This window comes from Canis lupus, chromosome 25, assembly GCF_003254725.2.
Source record: "Canis lupus dingo isolate Sandy chromosome 25, ASM325472v2, whole genome shotgun sequence".
NCBI classification, from domain to species: Eukaryota; Metazoa; Chordata; class Mammalia; order Carnivora; family Canidae; genus Canis; species Canis lupus.
In genome coordinates, this window is record NC_064267.1 from 37,864,233 (window position 1) to 37,889,653 (window position 25,421).

Below are 25,421 nucleotides of genomic sequence, written 5' to 3' on the forward strand. Positions count from 1 at the left end.
GAACTGTACACTTAAAATTGGTTAAGATAATAAATTGTATGCTAAGTGCATTTTACAACAATATAAGCAAACAAATACTAACTGTTTAAAAGCATCAAGGAGTAACAAAGGCAACCTGGACTTGTGGGGCCAAGATTCTGGAGAAAATTCAAGGAAGTACACTGACAGGAGCCTGACATTCACCTTCACTCGGATGCCTTGGGTCATTCGTTTTATTTGGAGGACTGGAAATGGGAGAGTCAGCAGAAAGTCACAGGTATGTGGGTATGAAGGAGCTAGGACTTATGAAGGCAAAGTCTGAAAAGGAAAGCAATGAGAAGAAGAGCCAGAAATTCTGCAAGCAATTTTCATCAAGATCCTTACTGACACTCCACCTAAGTGTGGTCAAGACACCAAAACGCCAAAGACAAAGCCTCACTGGAAGGCTAAAGAGCCAAACATAGACCAGTGGTAGACTTACGGTGGTGAGGAGGCAAAAGCTAGAATTCATAACACAGTAACATGGAAAGCAAATTGGTAAATACTTCAGGCTTCTAGACCCCAGATGGCTATTCTCCGTGAGTAAAGATATGTCCCAGAAATAATGGCAAACTGAAAACAGATCAACCTTAAGAGAGCCTAAAAGCCAGCTTCAACGAGATCATGGTGATCTACCCATACTGTGCCTGCCTGCCAGAAGAAAATTATTTTTGCTTTGAAGGAAGATACTACCATCCAGGGCCTCCCAAAACGTAGTTAAAAATACACACACATAGGGATCCCTGGATGGCGCAGCGGTTTAGCGCCTGCCTTTGGCCCGGGGCGTGATCCTGGAGACCCGGGATCGAATCCCACATCCGGCTCCCGGTGCATGGAGCCTGCTTCTTCCTCTGCCTATGTCTCTGCCTCTCTCTCTCTCTCTCTCTCTCTCTGTGACTATCATAAATAAATTTAAAAAAAAAAAAATACACACACATAAAAAAAAAAAACAAAAAAACAAACAAACAAAAAACCACACACACATATATGATAAACTTTAAGTCAAGGATCTATGTTGTAATCTCCAAGGTAACCACTAAAATAATAAAAATAATAAAAGAATAGATAAGTATATAAATAACATAACGGGGCAAGGGAATGGATAATAAAACATACTCCATTCACCTAAAAAAGGCAAGAAAGCTGGGATAATCAATAAAGAATAGGTGAGACAAACAGAAAAAAGACCCAATATAATGGTAAACTTAAACTCAAATGTATCAATAATTATAAATAAACAGAAATAAGCCATATGCTCCAATTTAAAAACAAAGATTATCAGATGGGATTAAAAAGCGTGTTACTGTATGGTGCTTATAAGTGATAAGGACACAAAAAGGTGGAAAGGAAAGGATGGGGAGAAATCTGCCATACAAACATCAACCAAAAGGAAACTCATATTGTAATACCACACAAAGTAGACTTTAAGGCAATATACAGGAAATAAAGAAAGATATTTCATAAAAATAAGAGTCAATTCAAGAGAAGATCAAACAGCCCTAAATTTATATACGTTCATTTTGTAAAACCTCAAAATATATCAACTAAAAGGAGAAAAAGACAAATCAATAATTAAATCTAAAGATTTTAAAATTTCTCAGGAGCTGACAGGACAAGCAGACAAAAATATTTAGTAAAGATGTGGACAACCTGAACATGGTTAATAAATTTGGCCAAACAGATATATATATAACACTTTATTCAATAATTGCAGATTGAAAAACTAATTAATATAAAACTCTTCAGAGACACTATTAAAAGAGAGAAAAGGCAAGCACAGAATGGAAGACAGTATCTCTTAAAACATTATCTATAGGGGCGTCTGGGTGCTCAGTCAGTTAAACATTCAACCCTTGATTTCAGCTCAGGTCTTTATCTTGGGTTTTGAGTTTAAGCCCTGAAATTGGGCTCCACACAGGGCACGGAGCCTAGTTGAAAAAAACAGACAAAAAAAATCATGCATCTACAAAGGACTTTTACATAGGATACATAAAAAACTCCCACAAATCACTAACAACAAAAAAATCCTAGAAAACGCAGACTTTAAAAAGGACAAAAAAAGACTTGTCCATTTTTATGTTACACATCAGCAAAAATGTCAAAAAGAACCAGAAGAATGGTAGAATAACCACTAAGGTATCTAATATTTTTGGTGAATTTCTAAATACTCCAGTAATGATGGTGTTAAGTTACTTGGGATGACAATTAGGAGTCTAAAGTCTTACCAAGTCACTTCTTTAAGGAGAATTTAATACTAGATTCAAACAGAACAAGAAGAAATAATAAGAAAAGAAACAAAGAATATTATTCTAATATGCTTCAACAGCTTACACTTGGGACCATAGAAAAGTCACTGTTCTTCAATTACACTTGGGGAACCAGGATTATCTGCCCAAACAGTTATTTACATCATAAAACCACCCAATGACAGAACTTGGAAAAGGTAACCACAGTTGTTTAGAGCAAGTTTGATACATATACATACTCACTGTGTATACTTACTGAATGAGTGAATTTATTCTCATAAGCAAAAAGGTAAATTAATGTTAGCTCAACTCTAGGTAAATTATCATAAATTCTGGGAGCACCTGGGTAGCTCAGTCAGTTGTGGCTCAGGTCATGAACTCTCAGGGTCATGGGATCACATGAGCACCACATTGGCTCTATTCTTAAGTGTGGAGTCTGCTGGAAATGATCTCTCTCTCCATCTCCCCCTACTCCTGAGTGTGCTCCCTCTTTCTCTTTCTCTAAAATAAATCTTTTTTTTTAAGATAAATAAAATCTTAAAAAAATTATCATACATTCTGTTAAGCAGTCAATATACATAATTCTTCTGTACCGAGGTGGTTACAGGCAAAGTGGTGAAGACCATGGGTTCTGGATTCAAAAAAGACTTGGATTCATACTCCAGTAATATAGTAACTGTGTGATCTCTCACACAGGTTAGTTCATCTCTCTAACCTCAATTTATTCATTTGTGAAACAGTACAATACCGATCTGGAAGGTCAGATACTTAAAACATTTAGCACAGGGATATAGCCATGTAATAAACAGTAACTGTTGTCATGTATTCAGGATTTTTTTAGAGAATACAATAATAAATTTTATTAATAAAAAATAAAAATTTTATTGCTTTCCCAAACTACTGCTTAAAAATAACAACAGTAAAAAGATATTAAGGATTAAACAAAATATCCTTAAGTATGCTTAAAACAATGCCAGGCACACGCTAAGGACTTTGAAAGTGTTATGTGCTATTATCAGAAATAGTATTAGGTAGACTCCTAGCCAACCGAGGCTCTACCAACCCACTTTAAATGTTTTTAAAGAAACTGCCATCAACTTAATACTTATCTATTCTCACCTGTTTTTTTTTTTTCCATTATAAACAACACAGGTAGCTGTTCACTTCAATTTTAAATTGGTGTAAAACTTCAGAGTTGAAAGAACTTGAAAAAAAATTTTTTTTTTTTTTTAGAACTTGAAAATTTAAAATGATCTAACCCACACATCCCATAGACCCAACAAGATCCCATAAACCACTTGAAATTGCATATTTAAGTATATGCTCTGTGGTGTGTAGATGCACAGATGTCTACTTTTAGTAGAGGGTCCATGAATTTTGACCATTCTTCCAAGGGTCTAAAACCCCAAAAAGATAAAAACCAGAGCTCTTACCCAATAAATCTATTTCCCTTATTAAAAAGGAAACACAGGAGTTTTACCTAGAGAAGTTCAATAACAAGCAAATTAATGACAATGTAGGAATTAAAGGGTCTCTTAATTTCATCATGTATTTTTTCTCCACTACCCCAAATTTCCAGGAAACACACACACAATATGGGAACAGTCCCCTTTATGAACAGAAGTTTCATTTCTTTTACTACCTCAGGAAATATGTGCTCTATTTCTGACTGCACCACAGGGCCTACTTCATGCTGAATAAATACTTGCCTCCCTAAAGTCAATGTCACAGACTGCTACATCATCACTGCACACACACAGAAACAGTTAATAGGGCATGGTAATCAAGGGGTTTATGGGTCTATCAATTTGTTAGAAACAGGAACTGAGATGGAAGGCAAGGAAGAAATCCTAATTATCAAGCTCAACACTCTTGACCTTTACAGTATTTATGAGGATGCCCTAGTTTTATTTTACATAAAGGCCTGGTACTTGGCCTGCGATCTAGCCACAAAAAGATGCCAAGGTATTTATATTGTCAGTCACAATACAAAAACTACAGCACAGATGGGGAAAGCATGTCTTTCCAGAGTCAGGAAAAACACTGAACAGGTGTGAAGCTTAATAATCTCAAAGCCACTGGATCCTATTTTCTATTATTTTGTATTTAAGATGTCATTTTAAAAGCAGAGAAAGTGCCAAAAAGACTCTTAAACAACTTATCTGTGCTCTTCCAGAATATAGCTATTTTCAAACTTCTCTAAATGCGCAATCTAGAATATCATAAAGAAGAAATGTTTTTTGGACCTAAAGCCTCAAAATCTACAGGAGAAAACTTGGACATGAATTCCACCATCTCCATGTTCTCATCCTATCTTCTGACCTCCCCAAACACACAAATCCTTGGTAGCTTCAGCAAACAGTTTTATTTCTGTCAACTCTGCTTTATGCCACCTATTCTCATTGGAAACTTACCAATGAGAAGAATGACTAATCTGACACACTGTTTACAGATGCCTACATTTTTATCAGGATTCCCTTCACCCACATATTGATATGGGTAAACCTTGAACCTCATCTTTAGAAGACAGCAAGTATCTCTGGCACTAGAGATCTTCTTTCCTCCTACCTTTCCCTTTTTTCTTACACTGAAATGAACCTCTTCTCACTCTCACTGGGGTCTCCAGGTTTACTGATCCCTAATACCTCTATTTCCTGGGATTTTAGGACTCAGCTGCCTACTTATTGAAGAGCACAGACCCACAATCAACCATTTCAATAATGCTACTACCTTAGAATTCTCCCCATAACCAGTAAGACTAATTCTATCTGAACATTCTTGTCTGAGACTGCCTAGTACACCTGGAAAAAGTACAAACTCTGATCACCTCTACTATATAAACTTTGTGCCAACTCACTTAAATGATCTCTTCACAACTATAGATGATCCATTTATTTACAGATAGCTGACCCCAGGACAGGGGATATTCCAATTCCTATTGTTACTGAATACATGACCACAAATTCGGTAACTTTCTTACTTTTTCACAGTTCCACAATTTGGAAGACTAAAATCAAGTTTTCCTGGACTCAAGTCAAGATGTCAGTAGGGCTGATTCCTTTTAGAGGATCTGAGGGGAAGCCCACTTTCTTGCCTTTTTCAGCCTCTGGTGGTTACCTGTATTCCTTAGCTGTAGCCCTTCCTCTACCTGCAGAGTCTATCGTTCAATCTTTGCCTCTGTCGTCACATCATCGCCATCTCCTACTGCCCCTCCTTTAGGACTGACCCTGAACTAGGATAATCTAGGACAATCTCCTCTTCTCAACATCCTTGACCCAATCACACCTGCACAGTTCCTTTTGACCCATAAGGTAACAATCCTGAGTTTCTAGATAGTCATTGGTGGTGGTGGTGGTGGTGGGGGGGGGGTCATTATTCAGCCTGCCACATTAAAGTTCCTCAGCTTCTCTCCTCTTCATAAAGCTGTTGCCATTCTGCTTGACCTCTTTTCTCATTCTTAATGACTTTCCAAATAAAGAGCTCAAAGAAGCAGTGGTCCTCCTTTCCTGGGTTCACTCTCTCTCCCTGTCCCTATGAATTGACAGCCTCCAACCTTTAAGGAAAACCTGCAATACCACTAAAGCTCTGCTATTTGTTAAAATGACTGAAAATATGGACAAATTCAAGTAAAAGCTTAAAAATAAATTCGCTGTAGTTTTATGCAGAAAATTTCTCTACAAACCTTCAGGTAACCTTATATATCACAGTAGGAAATGCTTTTCTATTTCCTTTGTCATTAATTCTAAGCTGTTCAAAAGTAGCTTATAGAATACCATCCATAAACTTAATTTCCTCTCATATTCATTTTTATAGTTATAAAAGAAAAATTAACTGAATAGTAACATACACTTATGAGTTATATTGACAATTAAACATATTATAGAACCAGGACAAAGATTCTTATAAAATGCTCAACTCTTTCCCAATCATTAATCTTTTAAGCAATTAAAGTTGAAAACAAAACAGTTTCCTAAGTAGCCCCAAACCAATCTTAAAAATTCAACATCCAAGTTTCGAACATTAGGAAGGGGTGTAGTGGCAGAAACTAGAGGTCACATGTTCCATCTAGAGACATGTACACTTTTCTTTTTGAAACACATTTCTTTTTGGCACATGCCAAACAACGAATCAGTGGTGTGACCAGTGGCTGCCTCCATGTAACCAATGATCCTATTTTCATTTCCAAAAGTCAGTGTGCCCCACGGTATCTATATATTGAGGCTGATACATGACATTTTATACACAGACACCTCCTTGTTAAGAGCCAAAGTCAGCTAGCTGAGTAGGTGGCAGGTGGGTAGACAGTGAAGCATCTTCTCTCCTCCCTCTCTGAGTCTGAGATCTAGAATTCCAATAGAGCCTATATTCATAAGAAGGTATGTGTCTAAGATCCATGATGGTACAATCAGTATGCTTCAGGTATATCCCCTATCTAGCAGGTTACATCACCTGAGAAGTCTAAAATGAGGGTAATACTCTTCAAAGGAAATGCAGATGTCAACAGGAAAAGTCTTTTGATTTCTGAAAAATTAAAAGCATTTATATTTCTTGACCAAAGACTATTTTTCCTAACTAGTTTGTCAAAACTAGTTCTGCATATTTCAACTTTACCTTAATTTTAAAAAGCACTTATTTAATTGAGCCCAGAATACTAAATATAAAAAGGCAAAAAGAACAAAGACTATGAAAATGAAAGAATTCTATCTTGTGGAAGGTGAAGATATCAACACTTTAATTTCCCTCCAAATCCTCAATAGTATATATATATTTTCAAAGATTTTATTTATTTATCTGAGAGAGAGAGCACACGCACAAATGAGGAGGGGCAGAGGGACAGGGAGACTGCCTGCTGAGGATGGAGCCAGGTGTGGTGGTGGTCCCATTGTGGTCAAGATCCCAGGACCCTCATGATGTGAGCCGAAATCAAGAGTTGGACAATTGACTGAGCCACCAAGGTGCCCCAACAATAGCATTTTTTAAAAAAGATTTTATTTATTTATTCATGAGAGACATAGAAAGAGAGAGAGAGAGAGAGAGAGAGAGAGAGAGAGACAGGCAGAGGGAGAAGCAGGCTCTGTGCAGGGAGCCTGATGTGGGACTTGATCCCGGGACCCCAGGATCACACCCATGGGCCAAAGGCAGGCGCTAAACCGCTGAGCCACCCAGGGATCCCCCCAACAACAGCATATTTTTAAAATGCATTTTGCAAAAGCTTAATCTATGATCTATTTAAGAAAAAGATTCCGTGTGCATTTATTTATTCAATTACATAGTTTGTGCAAGGAGCTGTGCCAGGTGTTGGGGACACAGTTGTGACAAGACACTGGCCTCTCCTCAAGAAGTTCAGCCTGAGAAACAAGGCCTGAGACAGTTGTTAATAACAATTGTGATAAATGCTACAGATATAGTAGTAACTGAGGTGAACCAGGAGGAGGAAATCTAGGTTACTAAAGCCCAAGAATGCCTCTATTTAAAGGGCAGAGGAGGAGTAACTGGGAAGGACCCGTGGGAAAGGGATGAAGTGTACCAAGGGAGTGCTATGTCACTGAAACTGAGGACCCAGCAAGTGAGAAGAAATGAGTGGTCAACTGTGCCCAATGCTGCAGAAAAAAAATCAAGGAGTCTGAGGATTCACAGTGATCTCTGCCTTCAGAGATGTAGACACAGTGATCCCTCTAAGAGCAAGACTGAACAGCATAACTGAGGAAGAAGCTTAACTAGAACATAGTCAAAGTGAAAGAAAGATGAGAAAAGGGAGCCAGCAAGGTTCACTATTTCTCACAAGACATTTGCCTGTGAATGGCAATGAGAGATGCTGGGAGGCAGTGCAGGGGTTCAACAGAAAATTTAGTTCAATTTTATTTTGAGGATCTGACTGGCCTGAACATGTCTCATGCTGATGAGTAAGACTCAGTAAAAAGGTAGAACCTGAAAATATTTCAGGTTTTTGACAAGGCAGAAAGGGATGTGATCTTGCTTAGCATGGAAGGAAAATTAGCCTTTATTTAACACAAGGGGAGACAATGTCCCATTAAAACAAAAGGGAAAAGGAAAAACACAAAAGGGAGAAAATACAGGTAAAACTGTAGATATAGTAGTAAGAAACAAACATAGCTGATGCTTGCTCTTTTCTCTAAGAGGTGGAAGGCAAGATCATTTAAGAGTGAGGCCAGCAGGGGAGCTGAAGGTACGAAGTTTACAACTGGAGGGAAAACGAGACCACTGGACAGTGTGATGGGTCAACTGGAAGTTTGTGACAAAGGATAAAAAGTGGCACTGATCTACTCTGTGTGGAGCTTCCTCCAGCAGAGGCGCAGGAAAGCTAAGCTGCTGGGTGTACCCGGGGCTGTGGTGCAACTAGACAGGTTTGATGAAAGGATGAAGGGACAAGAAATATTAAACCTAGTAAATTTTTACTGATACACTGCTATGGTCCAGGTGTTGTTAAGTGCTGTACATGAATGGCTCCCTCAAGCCTTATAGCTACCTTACCCAGTCAGTACAATATTATTTTTATTTTATAAATGAGAAAGCTGAGGAATAAACTAATTAGTTTCTTAACCATGGTCACATAACAGTCAGGATTCAAGGTTTGACATTTCATTTGGGAACCCTCTCCCTCCCCTTCCTCCCCACCCTGGTGGACAAAATGGAATTGAAATAAAAGAAAAATTATTTAAGAATGAGGGTGTGCCTAATTTAAAAATACTTATTTTATCAATAGAGTACTAGATCATGAAATTAAAAATGGTTTTCTTAGCGTTTGTTAGTGTTAAAATTTAAAGACTCATCAAATCCAAAACTTAATGAGAAGAGTATAAGCTAACTTATTTCACATTTGTATCTCAGGCACTGTATGTTTTCACGTGCTATCTCATTTACCTTAAAATGTCAGTATAGGATCAATCTATATCCTGAAGAGGAAAATAAGGCTCAAAAAGGCTAAATACTGTTATACCTTTTATCAATCCCTGAAAAATGAAGTAGCCTCTCCCTGACCCTATAAAACCAGGGGTAATAGGCCTGACTGAATTCTCTGAGCAGAACAAAAAGCTCCACAGCTGTTTGCTCTCATTGGAAATCCTTTCCAACCATTGCTTTATTCAATCAAGTGAAAGAAACTAGGACATGCTCTCACCACAATAGATAAAATCAAACTAAAGAAACTGAAAATAAAAATTTGAAAAGCAGAGAGTAAAACTTTAGAAGAAAATCATATGTCCAAATTCCCAAATATTAAACATTGAAGTAACAAGGAAAGTTATTAGACCTATTAATTTTGCACTGACACAGTAATTAAGTTTGATGAACCTAGCTTCATTCTACAATCACACAAAGGTAAGAAAAAACTCAAGAGTTTAATCTTCTCAAAAGTTATTGAACAGCTTAGCTCATGTCAATGTTTTTCAAATTGTCTTGCTGAATAAGATATTTTTCTTGACTGACAAAAACAAAGAACAGTAATAACAGGTAAAAAACAGAATATGTATCTGAATAACATACATACTGCAATGACTTACTATTTAGACAGAAGCTGTTAGAGTATACTTATTATACACATATTTATATAAAATGACACCCCCATCACTAAAGGTATAAGGACATTAGGTTTTAAAAACTTGTGAGAGAATACTAAGCTTTCCTCTCTCATGGTGTCATTCAACCACTGTTACTCAAAGAGATGTAAGGTTTTTCATCATTTTCCAATTTGAAGTGCTGAATACTGAGAAAAATATTAGACCTTTCTCTTTCAGTCTTCCGTTCTAATCATTAAATATATGAATAAGATTTTACTTCATATAAGCTAAGGTTGGTCCTTGCAAAGGAAATATTGTTTTATTTTTTTAAAAATAACACTTTCCACACTGACCTGTACCATCCAACTAAATGTGACATAGACATTTTGAAATGTCTAACTTCTTAAAGGATAAACAGAAAAGTTCTACTTACCATATACATTAGTATGTCTCTAATCATCACCATAGCTGTTTGATGATCATTCCAAGCTTGATTTAGCGTTTGAAGAAAGTTGTTATTCAATGAATTTAGTACATCTTCTCGCACCTATTAACAGAAGAGTTTGTTAGTTTTTTACACCCACACACTCTCTTATATGTATACATGCACATATCTGTTTAATAAACTAATGGTGTGGAATCTTCAATTTTACATCAAAGAAATATAGGCCAGTAGAAATATTTTAAGCTATAACCTAAATACAGATTACTAACAAATGTGTTGTATAGTCCTGACCCATCTCCTGATCTTCAGAATCATAAAGCAACCTTCTGGGCATTTCTCAACCCTCCAACAACCTAACATGACAGCCAAAATAAAATTCTAAATACTTATAAGGAACTACAGTGCCCCATAGAACTCGCGGTCCCAGGATACTGCTCCAATCAAATTTCCTACTATACCTCCCCTTCCCCATCTTCATATAATGGTTGAAAATGTTGATTTTAGAGTTAAACTACTGGGCTCAAATCCAGCTCCCTGACTAGCTGCGTTACCTTGGTTAATTATTTTCATCTCTGTGCCTCAGTTTCCTTACATATGAAATAGTAACCATTTTTGTAGAACTGTTCTAAGGACTAAACTAACACTAGTGACACACTCAAAACAGTGGCTGGCACTCAGTAAACACTTAAGGAGCATAAACTATTAATTCAGTGTGCTCGGCTACAATGGAGCTGACTGTTGCAACTGGGTTCCACCCTTTTCTGCAAGTTTCACACAGCCTACTACCCCCTCATTTTTTTCTGCTCAAGTTTCACTTCTGCTCAGGGTCTTCCTGACCACCCTATCTCAAACAATGACTATATCCACTCTTTAACCTACACTAAATTTTCCTCACAGTACTTGCTTGTCACTACCTACTGTATTACAAATTTATCCATTTGCTGTTCCTCTCACTAAAATACAAGATCCATGGCAGGAGGGATTCGGTCTTTTCCATGTGTGCTTCCCACACCTAGAACAGTGCCTGGCATCTCTAAGACCCTTTACTTCATTCATCCTACCCTGCAATACTATGATCTACCACCAACACGGTGGGTGATACCTGTTTTTGCACATCAAGTTGGCCTGAGCCTGAAATGCCTTCCTAATGCAATCCTGTTAAGACTACTCAGACTTCAAGAATTCCTTTCCATAGTCTACAAGGATACTGCCACCTTCTCCAGTAAGAAGTTCCTGACTACTACTACTTCCTGCTATGCTATCAGTAGTCCAATATAAGATTATCGATGAGAAAACAGAATTTAAAGCTAGAACCAGCTCTATCACAAAGAAGCAGTTTGTCCTCTAAGTTCCTGTAACACTTTAGGACAATACTGCCAACCTCTTTAATTATTCTAACCTACCTAATCCACTATGGTCTAGCTCAACTTGTAACTCCAGCCTACCTAAGCAGACATGTTCTAGTGCAGTGGTTAAACATTTTTAGGTTGGGGAGAATCTGAAGTCATGGTGTTTGGTGAGAAACAAATTAATATGTGTGTTGAGATATATAGATATCTATAAACTTGAATTATAAACAGTAGATGTTACTACATATTAGCACTTATTTAGACTCATTATAAATGAGTCTAAATAAGTGGTTGCAAGTGCCAAAGACTGAAAACAAAATATACCTAACACACTATTCCCAACAAATGAGAATAAATTCAAATTAAGAAAACTACCTGATTTTTTTATATCAAAGAAAAAATGGCCACTAAGAGATTTTAGTGATGAAACAATGTCTGTTCTAACATGCAGTATGAAAATCACTAGCCTATACATACACATAAATTAGAATTTTATTGTATATATTTTGTTCTAAGAGACTAAGCTCCTAAAAAAAAAAAAAAAAAAGAGAGACTAAGCTCCTTGGCTTCAAAATACATCACCCATAAATATGGCAACTGTATCAAAACTGATAAACATGTAGGTTTGTATATAGTACTGTGTTAAACAATAAATCACTTATTTCAACTCGTTAAGTCTAGCACTGGTCAGATGCAGATTCCCATGACTGCTAACACTAAGAAAACCTACAAACTGAAAATACGCCTATTTACAGAATTCTTCACCAATCTTCATATTCAGTGAACCAGTAAATTTTGAGTAGCAATTAAGATAATGACAATACTAGAGAAACTGTACTATATGACAAAAAATGTATATATTCTGAACATCAGATATCTAGCAATTAATTATTCTTAAGGACTTAAGTGAACTTCTGTGTAACCCTTTGTTATAAAATCAAATTACATGGTAACTATTAAAGTCACCCTAATTTTGGAAAGCAAATATGTGCTTGGTATATCTGTGAGATGAATGAAAAACTGACCACTTAAATTTTTAAGTTATAAAATAAGACACGTGTCCTAAAATCACTGATTATGTTTATATACACTTTAAAATAAAACATGTCAAGTATTTATGTAATATTTGTAGAGTTGCTTTTCACAAAATAAAAATGTGATCAACTAGTGCAATGTGTCATAAATGATAAAACTGCTTTATTTACAAATTTCAAAAACTTATCCTGACAAATCAATAACAATGAATTTTACTTAGAAAATAACTGCTATTAATTTTGTTAAATTTAGTTAGTTTGTATTTTACTGCTGAAGTTAGATGGATCTGCTTTCGCCAATGACACAAAGAAATGACGCATCATTTTTATATAATATAAACTTTACCATCTTACTAATTTTTAAGTGTAAAATTCAATGGTATTAAAATACACTCACAACAATTAATTTCTATCACAGGACATGGGAATTCTAAGAGGTGCTCCAGAAGATCTCATACTCTGTTGTATTTATTTTTGAATGATTAGGCACACACACATAGATATACGAATATAAGACATAATAAATGCTTTAGATACAATTGCATTCTAATTATCCTGATCACTCTACGAACAAAAAAATTCTTCCTCTCATGCTGCCTCAGAAAAATGTTCTTCTATTCGAATACACAAAAGGAGAACAAATATTCGTTTAAATATACATAATAAATTGTAGGAATGAGATGAAAATTCAAACTTTATGAAGATTAAAATGGGCTTTTTAAAAGAAGGGAAGTTTGCATATAAACTAAAAAACACATTAAGTGATGAATAAAAGGATTTAACCTTTACAAGTTGTTGACCGAATACAGAAAATTTGCAAAATAGGAAGTGGGGTCAGTTTGTGTGTGTGAATAACATTGTTAATCTCACACCCTAACAACTACCATCAGTTTTTGCATCAACAAAGGCAAACAGGAAGGAACCCTGCTATAGAAGTGGTACCAGTATCAAACGGGGCCTGCAGATCAGGTATGTCCAGCATTATTATATAAGAAAAGCTACATGAAGGTTATCCAGGTGAAGAGTCAGAGTTTGAAGGGCTCATGAGACAAGTAAAAACAATCAACAAAGCCATGGAAACTGACAGTAGGATGGGACCAGCTGTGACAAGGAGGCTGAAGAAATGAGTAGTGGAAAACTGATGACTGTTAATGTCACCTAGCCTTGCAAAAAGCAAGACACAGACAGTAGTGGAAAGAAGTAGATCACGAACCTGGCAGAGAAGCAGAATCACTTGAAAAGCAACAGATTTTGCTCAAGAGAATGAGATGACAAAACACAGACTGGGAGAAAATATTTGCAAAAGGGATACCTGGTAAAGGACTGCTACCCAATATATACAAAGAATTAATAAAATTCACCAAGAAAACCCAACCTAAAATATTGGCAAAAGATATGGCCACCTCACCAAAAAGATAACCAGGTGGCAAATTTGCATAATGAAAGATGTTCTATATCTGATCAAGAAATTGCAAACTGAAGGATGCCTGGTGGAGTGTGTGATTCTTGATCTTAGGGTTGTGTGTTTGAGCCCTATATTGGGTGTAGAGATTACTTAAAATCTAAAAAGAAAAGTAAACTGCAGTTTAAAACAACAATGGGATACCCTTACACATTTATTAGAATGGCCAAAATCCAAAACACAGACTCCACCAAATACTGCTGAGGATATAGGGAACAAGCACTTTTGCTCATTTCTGGTAGGAATGGAAAATGGTACACAGCCACTTTGGAAGACAGTTTGGCAGTTTCTTACAAAACTGCATGTACACCTACTGTACAATCCAGCAATTATGCTCCTTGCTATAAATACCAAAGGAGTTGACAACTTACGTCCAAACAAAACCCCAAACTCAGATGTTTACAGCAGTTTAATTTATAATTGCCGACATGTGGAAGCAACCAAAATGTCCTTCAGTAGGTGAAACAATAAACTGGTATATTCTGACAATAGAATATTATTCAGCACTAAAAAGAAATGATCCATTAAGCCATGAAAATAGATAAAGGCACCTTAAGCACATATTACCAAGTAAAAGAACACAATCTGAAAATGCTACTACATACCATATCATTCCAACTCCATGACATTCTGGAAAAGTCAAAACTAAAGAGATCATAAAAAAATTAAAAGAAGAAAAAGATCAGGTGGCAGGCATTAGGGTGGAAGGAGAGATGAATAGGCAGAGCAGAGAGGATTTTTAGGGTAGTGAAACTATTGCATATGGTAGATACATTTCATTATGCATTCATTAAAGTCCACAGAATGTACAACACATTATGTACAACACACCAAGAATGTAATATAAACTATGAACTTTGGGGGATAATGATATGTCACTGTAACAAACGTACCACTCTGGCATGGGATGCTGATAGTGGGGGAGGCAGTGGAAATATGGGAAATGTCTGCACCTTCTCCTCAATTCTGCTATCAATCTAAAACTGACTTAAAAAACCCAAGACCAAGAAAAGACAATCTCTCTCTCTTTTTTAAAGCTACCCAGGTGATTCTCATACAACAGTCAGGATTAGGAAACCACTGATTTAAGAGCCACACACTAGCCATTTCTGTTCCTTGCCTTTGCAGGATTTCTTCAACACAAGTATGTTTTTGTATAGTTTTAATAATATTGATACAATTTGGAGTCCTGATTTTTTAAAGAACAATTAACATTCAACATTAACCTTTGTTTTAGGAGAAAAATGTCTAGTTATATCATTTTCAAAGCATGATAGTAATTCAAAGAAAAAGGCTTCATCTGAGATTTTAAGCAACTGCCAACAAAACACCAAAAAGCAAGATCTGTAAAAGAAAAAAATGATAAACTGGACCTCATCAAAATTAAAAACTATTTTACAGACACTGCTAAAACAATAAATAAGCTACTGACTGGGAGAAAATATCACATGATCTGTATCCAGAATCTCTAAATATATCGCCATATATAGAGACATAAAAACTCTTACAACTCAGTAAAGAAAGTATTTAAGAAAGGGGCAAAAAAACTTGAACAGACACTTCACCAACCAAAGAGGTTATATAAAGGCAATTCTGCACATAAAAAGATGCTCAGCACTGGCCATTAAGAAAACGAAAAATTTAAAAAATGAGATACAATTACAAATCCACTTTAGTAGCTAAAATAAAATATACTGACAATACCAAGTGCCAAGCAACCAGAACTCTTCTTATACACTGCTAATAGGAATGCAAAATATTGCAGACCTGTAGAAAAAGTTTGGCATATGACCCAGAAATCCCACTCCTAGGTATTTATCCTAGAGAAATGAAAACTTATATTCACATAAAATCTACACATGAATGTTCACAGTAGCTCTCTTCATAATCACAAAAACTACATACAAGCCAAAAGTCATTCAACAAGTAAATAGGTAAATGGATATGTAAACTGTGGTACATTCATACAACAGAATTTATCATTCAGCAATAAAAAGGAACAAACTACAGACACATACAGCATTTTGGTTCAACCTCAAAATAATTATGATGAATGAAAGATATTTGTCTCAAAAGGTTACAGACTGTATTATTCCATTTACATGACATTCTTGAGAAAACAAAACTATAGTGAGAGAACAGATCAGTGGCTGCCAGGTATAGGGGCAGGAGGAGGATATGACTATAAAGGAAAAACAAGGAATGTTCTGGGGTGAAGACATGTTCTGTATTGATCATGACAGCAGTTCTATCAATCTATATGCATGGGCTAAAATTCATTGAACTGTACATGAAAATAAAAGGCTAATTTTATGGATACTGACTTTTTAAAACTTGCAACAATTATGACTCTCAGGTTGGGCCATTTTATTATTATTATATATCATAAGCATAAACTAGGATGCCATCATGTTTATTCTTAAAAGCAACCTGAGGGGTGCCCTGTGGCTCAGTCAATCTTCTGCCTTCCACTCAAGTCATGATCCTGGGTCTTGGGATAGAGTACAGCATCAGGCTCCCTGCTCAGCAGTGATTTTGCTTCTCCCTCTCCCTCTGCGCCACCTCCCAGCTTGTGCTCTCTCGGCTCACATGTTTTCTCTCTCTCTCAAATAAATAAATAAAATCTTTTTAAATTTTTTTAAAGCAACCTGAAAGCCAAACAACGAAAGAATTGTTAATTACTTCAAGAGTGTCAACTTCTGAATGACTCTGGAATAATTCAAATTAGCAGAATACTACATTTTTCATTTCTGTAACATAGCTTTTCCTGTCCTTTTAATTACGTCCAGGCAAAGATTAAAGTGGAATTACTAAGTCAAAAAAATGTTTATTTTTCAACATTGTGATAAAATCTATTCACTGATAATGTCGAAGCTGCAAGAAACACATCCTCAAATCAATCAAAATACTGGCAAAGGAAGAGGAGGATGGAAAGGAGGATGACAGTAGAGCCCTAAGCAGGCCTAAGACCTACAAGCTCCCAGGCTTTGCCCTTGAGTCTTCTTATCGAAGTATCTTCATGGATTGACAAGGAGGCCAAAACTGGGCCAGGAGCTCTTGGCTGGTTGGAGAGTCAAAAGACATTAATAATCTGCACAGTCTCCCCCCGCCCCACCCTTGCCCCCAACACACACAATTAAATCATTAATTAAAAGGTTTTTTTCACCCTGTAAGTTTCAATGCCTGGGCAAAATCCCAGCCAGCCAATCCTAATTAAATGTTTAGGTAATACAAAGAAATTCATCAGCTAAAACTAATTATAAAGATGTTAGCTCTAAAGTCCACTGAAACTAGATATGAGCCATATAATTAATGATGATATGGACTACTGAAAATTAAGGCCTTCCTTCTTAAAAAGTCTTAAAACCCAGGACAGTATTTAATTCAAATATAGACAAATCTCTCAAGTACAGAAAATTGCATGTAGCATTATTTTGCATTGAAATACACACCATGTATTAAAAACACAAAGTGGGTCATGAATAACACGGAGCACACACTAATTATACAAAAAAAACATTTAAAAAATATCACAGAGAAACTAAAACTTTAAAAGATGTAATCTCTTAGAAATACGTAGTATTTAACAATCACTCACAAGTTAAAACAATCAAATTAGTATCTGAGACTTTCCAGGGCAGCCACTAATTAGGACTTTGAGTAAGTTACTTAACCTAGCTGGTCTGTAACTCGTCTCACTCATAGTATCACTGGGGTGGACTAGAGCCACAAGATGTCTTACTACCACTGCAGGGCAGGCTCCATTTTCCCTGAGTAAATGGTGACTTATATTGGTTTTGTTTGATTTTAAAAGTGGTATTTTCCATTGTTTGAATAAAAATTGAGAGCCACAGGATGTCTGCTAAGTACCTATCTGGCTCTGAATTCTAAAGCAAATATTGATTACTTCACTTGAGTAAACTATTTACATAAATATGCAACATTTACAACATCAAAAATAGCATTTAAGTTCCCACTTATATCAGAATTTTTTCAGGGTCCTGTACATATGATCTGGGGGCTTGTCACTTCACAAATTTTACCAGTTACATAAACTTTATTCTTCCAAGGAATATCATTGAAGAGTCATTCTTGAAGATCTCAAAAACCTTTCATCACCCCAGAATGATGTGACATAAAGCTATCAATAAAAGTGGCTACCTACAATAAAAGTGGCTACCTACAGAAGTCAATCTCTACAGTCCTAGGAACCATGGAGCATAGAAGGTATCTCTCCTAATCTGACACAGTTTTTTAAAAGCTTTATAGCTCTTCCCTTTCTCCTGAAAGCTCTGATTTCAAAGATTATAAAAAGAAATAGTGTAACATTTTGCTATTTTTATGTAACAGTCACATAGAGTGAATAGTGGCAGCAAAGAAAGGAGTACAGATGCTGAAAGTTTGCCTGCCTGATGCAAATCACAGACCCAACATTTAGTAGATATGTAACCGCTAGTAACTTAGTTTTTTTGTGTCGCAAGTTTTTATGAAAGAGGAATAATAAGAGCACCTATTTTAAGGAGCTGTTGTGTGGATAAAACGTGTATATAAATAATGCTCACAAAAAGGCCCAGCCCACAGTAAATGCCATATAAGCATTTACTACAACCATAATCTTATCACATAAATATCTGATCTTGCTACTATACAAAGTGTGGTCCATAGAACAGGATCCTGGTCAAAACTGTTGCCACCATCATCATTATCATCATTATCACCACCACCCTGAAGCTTTTTAGAAATGCACAATCTTGGATCCTAGGTATCTACATTAAGTATCTTAGATTTTAATAAACATGACATAAAACATACATACATACATATACCACACGTGGTTGCATACTTTATACAGTTTATTTCCTAAACTCCCAATTTCCACTTGATTCTTGCTTTCCTTTCTGCTAAAAAACAGAAATTTCTCCATTAACTGGAAGGAATCCTTTTACTCTATAAGTTGAGGAGTTTGTAAAGCAGTTAATATCCTATTATATGTATATTTAATATAAGCCTGGTAAATAGATGTTGCTCTCTCTCAATATATAACAACCGTAAGATTTCTGTATTTCAAAACAAATTCTGCTAAGTTCAGGAGCATTAATCTTAACTTTTGTAGACATCTTAAACTTTCCAAGAATTCACTTAATAGATTCCCTCAATGATGAAAATTCACTGCCCTTGAGCAGCCCGGGTGGCTCAGCAGTTTAGCGCCGCCTTCAGCCCAGGGCGTGATCCTGGAGACCCAGGATCAAGTCCCACGTCAGGCTCCCTGCATGGAGCCTGCTTCTCCCTCTGCCTGTGTCTCTGCCTCTCTCTCTGTCTCTCATGAATAAATAAAATAATCTTTTTAAAAAAATTCACTACCCTCTTGATATTTTCTAGACGGACAGTATTGGTTCCCATTATTTTCACTAACTTTCAGAATAAAGGTGGCAGTCTTGATGAGAGGAATCCTACAAGTACCACTGACAAAACAGTAATATAGCTATTACAGGGAAAGCTTGTTTCTTGATTGCTGTCAGAAGATTCTTCTGCAATTTTACTAACACATTGAGTTATATAGTTAGTAATACAAGTTTAAGAATGTTACAAAGAGCACACCACTTGTAATCTCAACATAAAATTAATTTCTAGTGGCAGTATTTCCCCACTCACTCTTTAAGCAACCAAAACGAAGCTCTCAATTCCAAAGAATACATAAAAATCTTCAAACTGTCAATTCAGATATTTAATGATTACTTCTAAAAAGCAAAGCAGGGTGCTAGCCACTATGGGGGGGGGATACAAAATGTATTCAGCCACTTTACAATCTTTATGGGGGAAGGGAGAAAAGGAGCCTAATATCAGCATTCATACCTTTTTTTTTTAAAGATTTTATTTATTTATTTATTCATGAGAGACACGGGGGGGGGGGAGGGGGTGGTGAGCAGAGAGGCAGAGACACAGGCAGAGGGAGAAGCAGGCTCCATGCAGGGAGCCTGACGTGGGACTTGACCCCAGGACTCCAGGATCACATCCTGGGCCAAAGGCAGGAGCTAAACCGCTGAGCCACTCAGGGATCCCCACAGTCATACAACTTTAATACAAAGTAGAGTACAATGAATAGCACTATAGAATCATAAGGCTGAAAGCAGGGGCACTCAATGGGAATTAGGACAACATATTTTTATAATTTCATACATAAAGAATATTTGCTACATGTTGAAATAAGAAATCACCTAGATTTGGTATCATTTTACAAAAATACGTTCTTAGTTCAAATATTAACTTTAAAAAAAATAAACATCAGAAAAATCAGGATTTCCTGATGCGTATAAAGTAGTGCCATGAAAACCGTAATGGCTGGAAAGGAATACTGAAAGATAAAGTAGTATACCAATGAAGGACAGGAATTATCTACCACTTGTAAAATATTACGTTCACAATGGTTAAGACAAAAGATATACTTTAAAAACCATTATAGTGGTAGTACCGTAATTAAACTTTAAACAAAGCCACTGACAGAATAAGTAGTAAAACATGAACACAGCATAGCAATTCAGCAACTAGTCTTTTTGTTCTCTTGAGTAATATGGAGGAAGAAAAACCCCATGGTTCCACAGGATCACATGATCTAGCTCCCAGCCCACTCATCTCAAAAAATGAGAGATATATAGCCCCCAAATTTTACTGTGCTTTAAAATGGTGATATAACTCTGCTTAAACTATTCAGCAATTAATAGAATCTGGCAGCTGGTAGATATAAACCATGGTTCCCATTTGACTAGTAGTATTCTCAGAGATTCATTTCAATAGATAATTATTGAGTGCCAACTATATGAAGGAGACAAAAAGATGAATAAAACAGGTCCTAGGTTGCACAATATTTTTAAAAAATAAATATTAAAAGAACATCACTAGAAAATACAACAGAAAACAAGACAGAAAGGGGTACTTGCTCTTACAGTGCTTATAGTCTTAGGCAACAATTTAAGTGGGAATAGCTGATATTTAACATGAGTGAATTTACCAAATAAAGTTAACACCTTACGCTTGGCTCTCCCCAACATCATTTCTCTTACCAGTCCTTTCAAAGTAGAATCCTTTCAACTTCTCAACTTCTTATGCCCCTCCTGTCTTATGGCTGCTATCTTCCTAACTCTCTAATAAACTCTATTCCCTACATTTATCCCCAATCTCTCTTCCTCTTTGGGATTACTCTATTCATATTCAAGTCACTCTTCCAAATCATATTCATTAAAAGGCTTGTACTGCTAGCTCAGACAGCCTTCTTCCTGTCATCACCCTCAACAACTCCAATATTCAACGTAATAGGTTCGTAATAGGTCCTGTTTCCTTCAACAACTTAAGTTAGAGAAAAGGGATGTCAGGAGAACAAAAGATATGCAACAACGAAGCACTGAGGATGGCATACTTACCAAATCTTTCATTCCATCTTCACTAGTCTCTTTTGGGAGACTAAAAACCAATGGCTTCCATCAACCACAGAATAAAACCCAAATCCCCTACAATGTTTTTCAAAACCTAGTCCAACCAAATTTACCACTCTCATTCCCAACAAACATATCTAAGGCCTTTTATATTCCATCTACAATGATCTTACCTGGCAATGCTCACACCTACCTGCCTTTTTTATTCATGCCATTTTCTTGATTATCTTTTGCCTTTGATCACATGATGAATCTTTAATAATTCTTTAAGGGTCATCAAAAGTGACCTCCTCGAGAAAGTGAGTGGGAAATATCAGTGAGGGTGACAGAACAGTAGAGACTCCTAACTCTGGGAAACGAACAAGGGGTGGTGGAAAGGGAGGTGGGCAGGGGTTTGGGGTGACTGGGTGACGGGAACTGAGGGGGGCACTTGACAGGATGAGCACTGGGTGTTATGCCATATGATGACAAATCGAACTCCAATAAAAAAATATACAAAAAAGTGACCTCCTCTTTATACTTTGCCCTGAATTCCTCAGCAAAATAATTCCCCTTCAAAACTGATTACCTCACTAAAATTGGGAGATTCTTGCTGACAAGCATAGTGTCTTAATTATTTTTTGGTAGATGAAACACAGGAGATTCAATATTTGTGGGCCTCTGTACCGAATCTGTCTTTGCTAACAAAAATCTTATCCTGTTTCTATCAATATCCTTTTGTAATTCACTGCAAACATTATAATATATTCTGTACATAAATGCCATAAAAAAAAACCCTCTACGTTCATTCACATTTGCCTAAAAAGAAAGGAAAAGCAATAAAGAAAAGCTTTATTAAAAAAAGCTAAGTCTTGGGACGCCTGGATGGCTCACTGGTTGAGCATCTGCCTTCAGCTCAGGGTGTGATCCTGGAGTTCCGGGATCGAGTCCCGCATCAGGCTCCCTGCATGGAGCCTGCTTCTCCTCCTCCTGCCTATGTCCCTGCCTCTCATGAATAAATAAAATATTAAAAAAAAAAAAAGCTGTCTATTAAGTAACTGGCTTACAAAATAGTCCAAAGCTTACCAAGAAATACCATCTTCATTTCCACATGCAATTAGTACCCTCATAGAAACACTTTAATTTACTGGTGAATAAATATAATATTTAAAATTCTGGCTCTTCTCATTCTCCCTTCAAAAATGGAGAAAAATCAACATGTTGAAAAAACAGCTTGTACAGAGACATCATTTTCAGCAAATGAAAGCCTACACACAAAAAAATAGGGTGTTATTTCACAAAAAAGATTTTTCAGTTTAACACACACACACCCTAAAACAAGAAAGTCATTTAAAAAGTCAAACTATTCTCCCTCAAAACTTCAGTTTCTCTACCTGTAAAACAAAGTGCTTAGAACTGACCAGATTACTAGGCACAGATTCAAATGCTTAAGTCCAAAACATAAGCTCCCCAAAGGCAAAGACATTTGATCTAATGCAAATACTTATTAGACCAGTGCCTACTACATAAGAAGTCCTTGATAGGAAGTTCTCTAAATGAATGAAAAGTGAGCAGGATCAAGCTCCCTTATTCTGCCTTCCGCCCAAAGAGATTATTTGAAGAAGAAAATATATGGATGATTTCATTTTTTTTCATTGTGCAGATATAATTCCACTTATTCAATAGTCTATTAGTGAACATTTAGTTTTCAGCATTTTTAGCATTTAAATAACAATGCTACAATAAATATTAGTGTAAGTACTCTTTATGTACATATTTAAATATATCTATAGGATGAATTCTCTTTTTTCTTTTAATCTCAAGTTTTTACTTCAATTCCAGTGAGTTAACAGTATAGTGTAATATTAGTTTCAGGAGTAGAATTTAGTGATTCATCACTTACATGTAATACCCAGTGCTCAGAAAAAGACTTTTAAAACCACTGAAATAAATGTTCTTTCCTAGCAGTAAGAAGTTGTTTCTAGTAGAGCTAAAAGTCAACATCTTTTCTGTTTAAACTTTCAAAGCACAAGATTTAGCTCCTTTATGAGGCTACCATGTTATTATTCAATTATTACTATAGAGTCAGAATTTGAGAGAGAAGACAAAATTAAGCACAAGGCAAATCTAAGAAACCTATTAAGCATCGCAAAATTGGAATAAAGTTCCTGCCACATTAAAACCAAAGAAAGTTTCTCCTCTGATTTTAACAAACCAATAAAAATTGTTTTTATTCTAAATATGTATCGTGGCACAGGAAAGGACAACAGTAAACTTGAAAACTATAATCTTCCTCAGTCTTAAAAAACCAAAATTATCAAGACACATAATCATTATATAATTTTAAAGCTGATTTAAGTGAACAAAACCAATGCCAATCTCATTTTATAAATTAATAATCTTAAATCCAGAAAAGTCTAGTAATTTGTTCAAGACTGTTAGTGGCAGAATTAGGTCTAAAGCCCAGTTCTCCCTACTTTTTACCCAGTATTTTTTCTACTGCAGTAACTTCTAAATTATTAGACCAGTGCCTACCACATAAGAAGTCCTCGATAGGAAGTTATGTAAATGAATGAAAAGTGAGCAGATCAAGCTCCCTTATTCTGCCTTCCTCCCAAAGAGATATTTTCATTAAATATGAAGTATTCAGTAGTAGACAGAAGATGCAAAAGCAAGTCCTCAGTTACCTTACTATGAACTTAAACATCTTGTCAAGTTTAAATCCCAAAAAGGAATCTTTGTAAAGACTCCAAAAAATAGAACAAGACACTTTAAATATCTTATAATTTTGTCAGGTAAACCTCAATAAAGCTGAAGGAGGAAAAAAAAAAAAAAGCTCCATCCTTACCTAACCCTACACACAAGAAACAAAACTGATTAGCACTACTATGTTGAAGTTTAAAATGGCCTTTAGAGAGCCATTAAACACATACACAAACACAGATAAACAAAATGGTTATGAAAACCACAACTCTGCTAAATAAATGCTGACATTAAAGTATTTTATAACAAAGTCAGAGCTGAATCTGGCCATTTTCTGGTTTCCACTGCAATCCTCAAATCTACCTGAAATGTTTTAATTTCTCACGATTAAATTCCTCATTTCTCTTTTCTGTGTGATTTCAACTACTTCCAAAGCTTTGAGCACCATCTATATGCTCACGATCCCCAAATTTATATTTCCAGTCCAAATTTCTCAGAACTAGATTTGCATATCCAATTTCATTGGCATCTTAAAATTAACCTGTTTAAACTGAGTTCCTTTTTCTACCCCAAACCTAAATTTAAAAAATGGAAACACCTTGTTGTCAGAGAGCCAAAAACCTAGAAGTCATCTTGGATTTTCTCTTCCTCATTCCCCAATCAATCTATTCAGAAGTAACAATCTTTCTACATTCAAAGTATCCTGACTCTGAAATCTTCTATTCCCACTGTCACTACACTGGTATAAATCACCATTATCTCTCTCCTGAATTACTGGATTATTCCTTCCTACTCCCCTCACTTCCATTCTTGGGCCCTCTAATTTATTCATCACACAGCAACTGGAGTAATATTTTAAAAATCTGTATCAGATCATGTCACTGTCTTGCTTAAAATTCTTGAATGGCTTCCTAACGTACATATAATTATGAAACCCTTATACTATGGCCTTCAATGTCTCTCTTCAAACCTCATCTTTGTCCCATTCTTCCCCACTCTCAATATTTAATTCCCCATTCACAACAGGCTTTGTTTTCAATTTCTCTATTCCAGGGACTGGGCAAAGGATGGCCTGCTGTCTTTTTAAAATAAAGTTGTATTGGAAAACTGCCACATTCATTCATTACATATGGTCTATTGCTCCTCTGATGCTACAATAGAAGAGTTGAGGAACTGATGACCGAAAATATATGGCTTAAGAAGCTGAAAATATTGACTACCTGGTCCTGTAAAGAAAAATG

General features: G+C 36.0%; 1 protein-coding gene across 5 annotated transcripts in view; it reads right to left on the minus strand.

The window, feature by feature from the left end:
• CUL3 (cullin 3) overlaps positions 1 to 25,421 on the minus strand; it is an 87,543-nt gene that overhangs the window by 36,276 nt on the left and 25,846 nt on the right. For all 5 annotated transcript variants that reach the window (XM_025463231.3, XM_025463230.3, XM_025463229.3 and 2 more), the window contains one exon: positions 10,215 to 10,328. In XM_025463231.3, the coding sequence (XP_025319016.1) occupies positions 10,215 to 10,328 (114 nt within the window). The remainder of the gene's footprint in view (positions 1 to 10,214; positions 10,329 to 25,421) is intronic.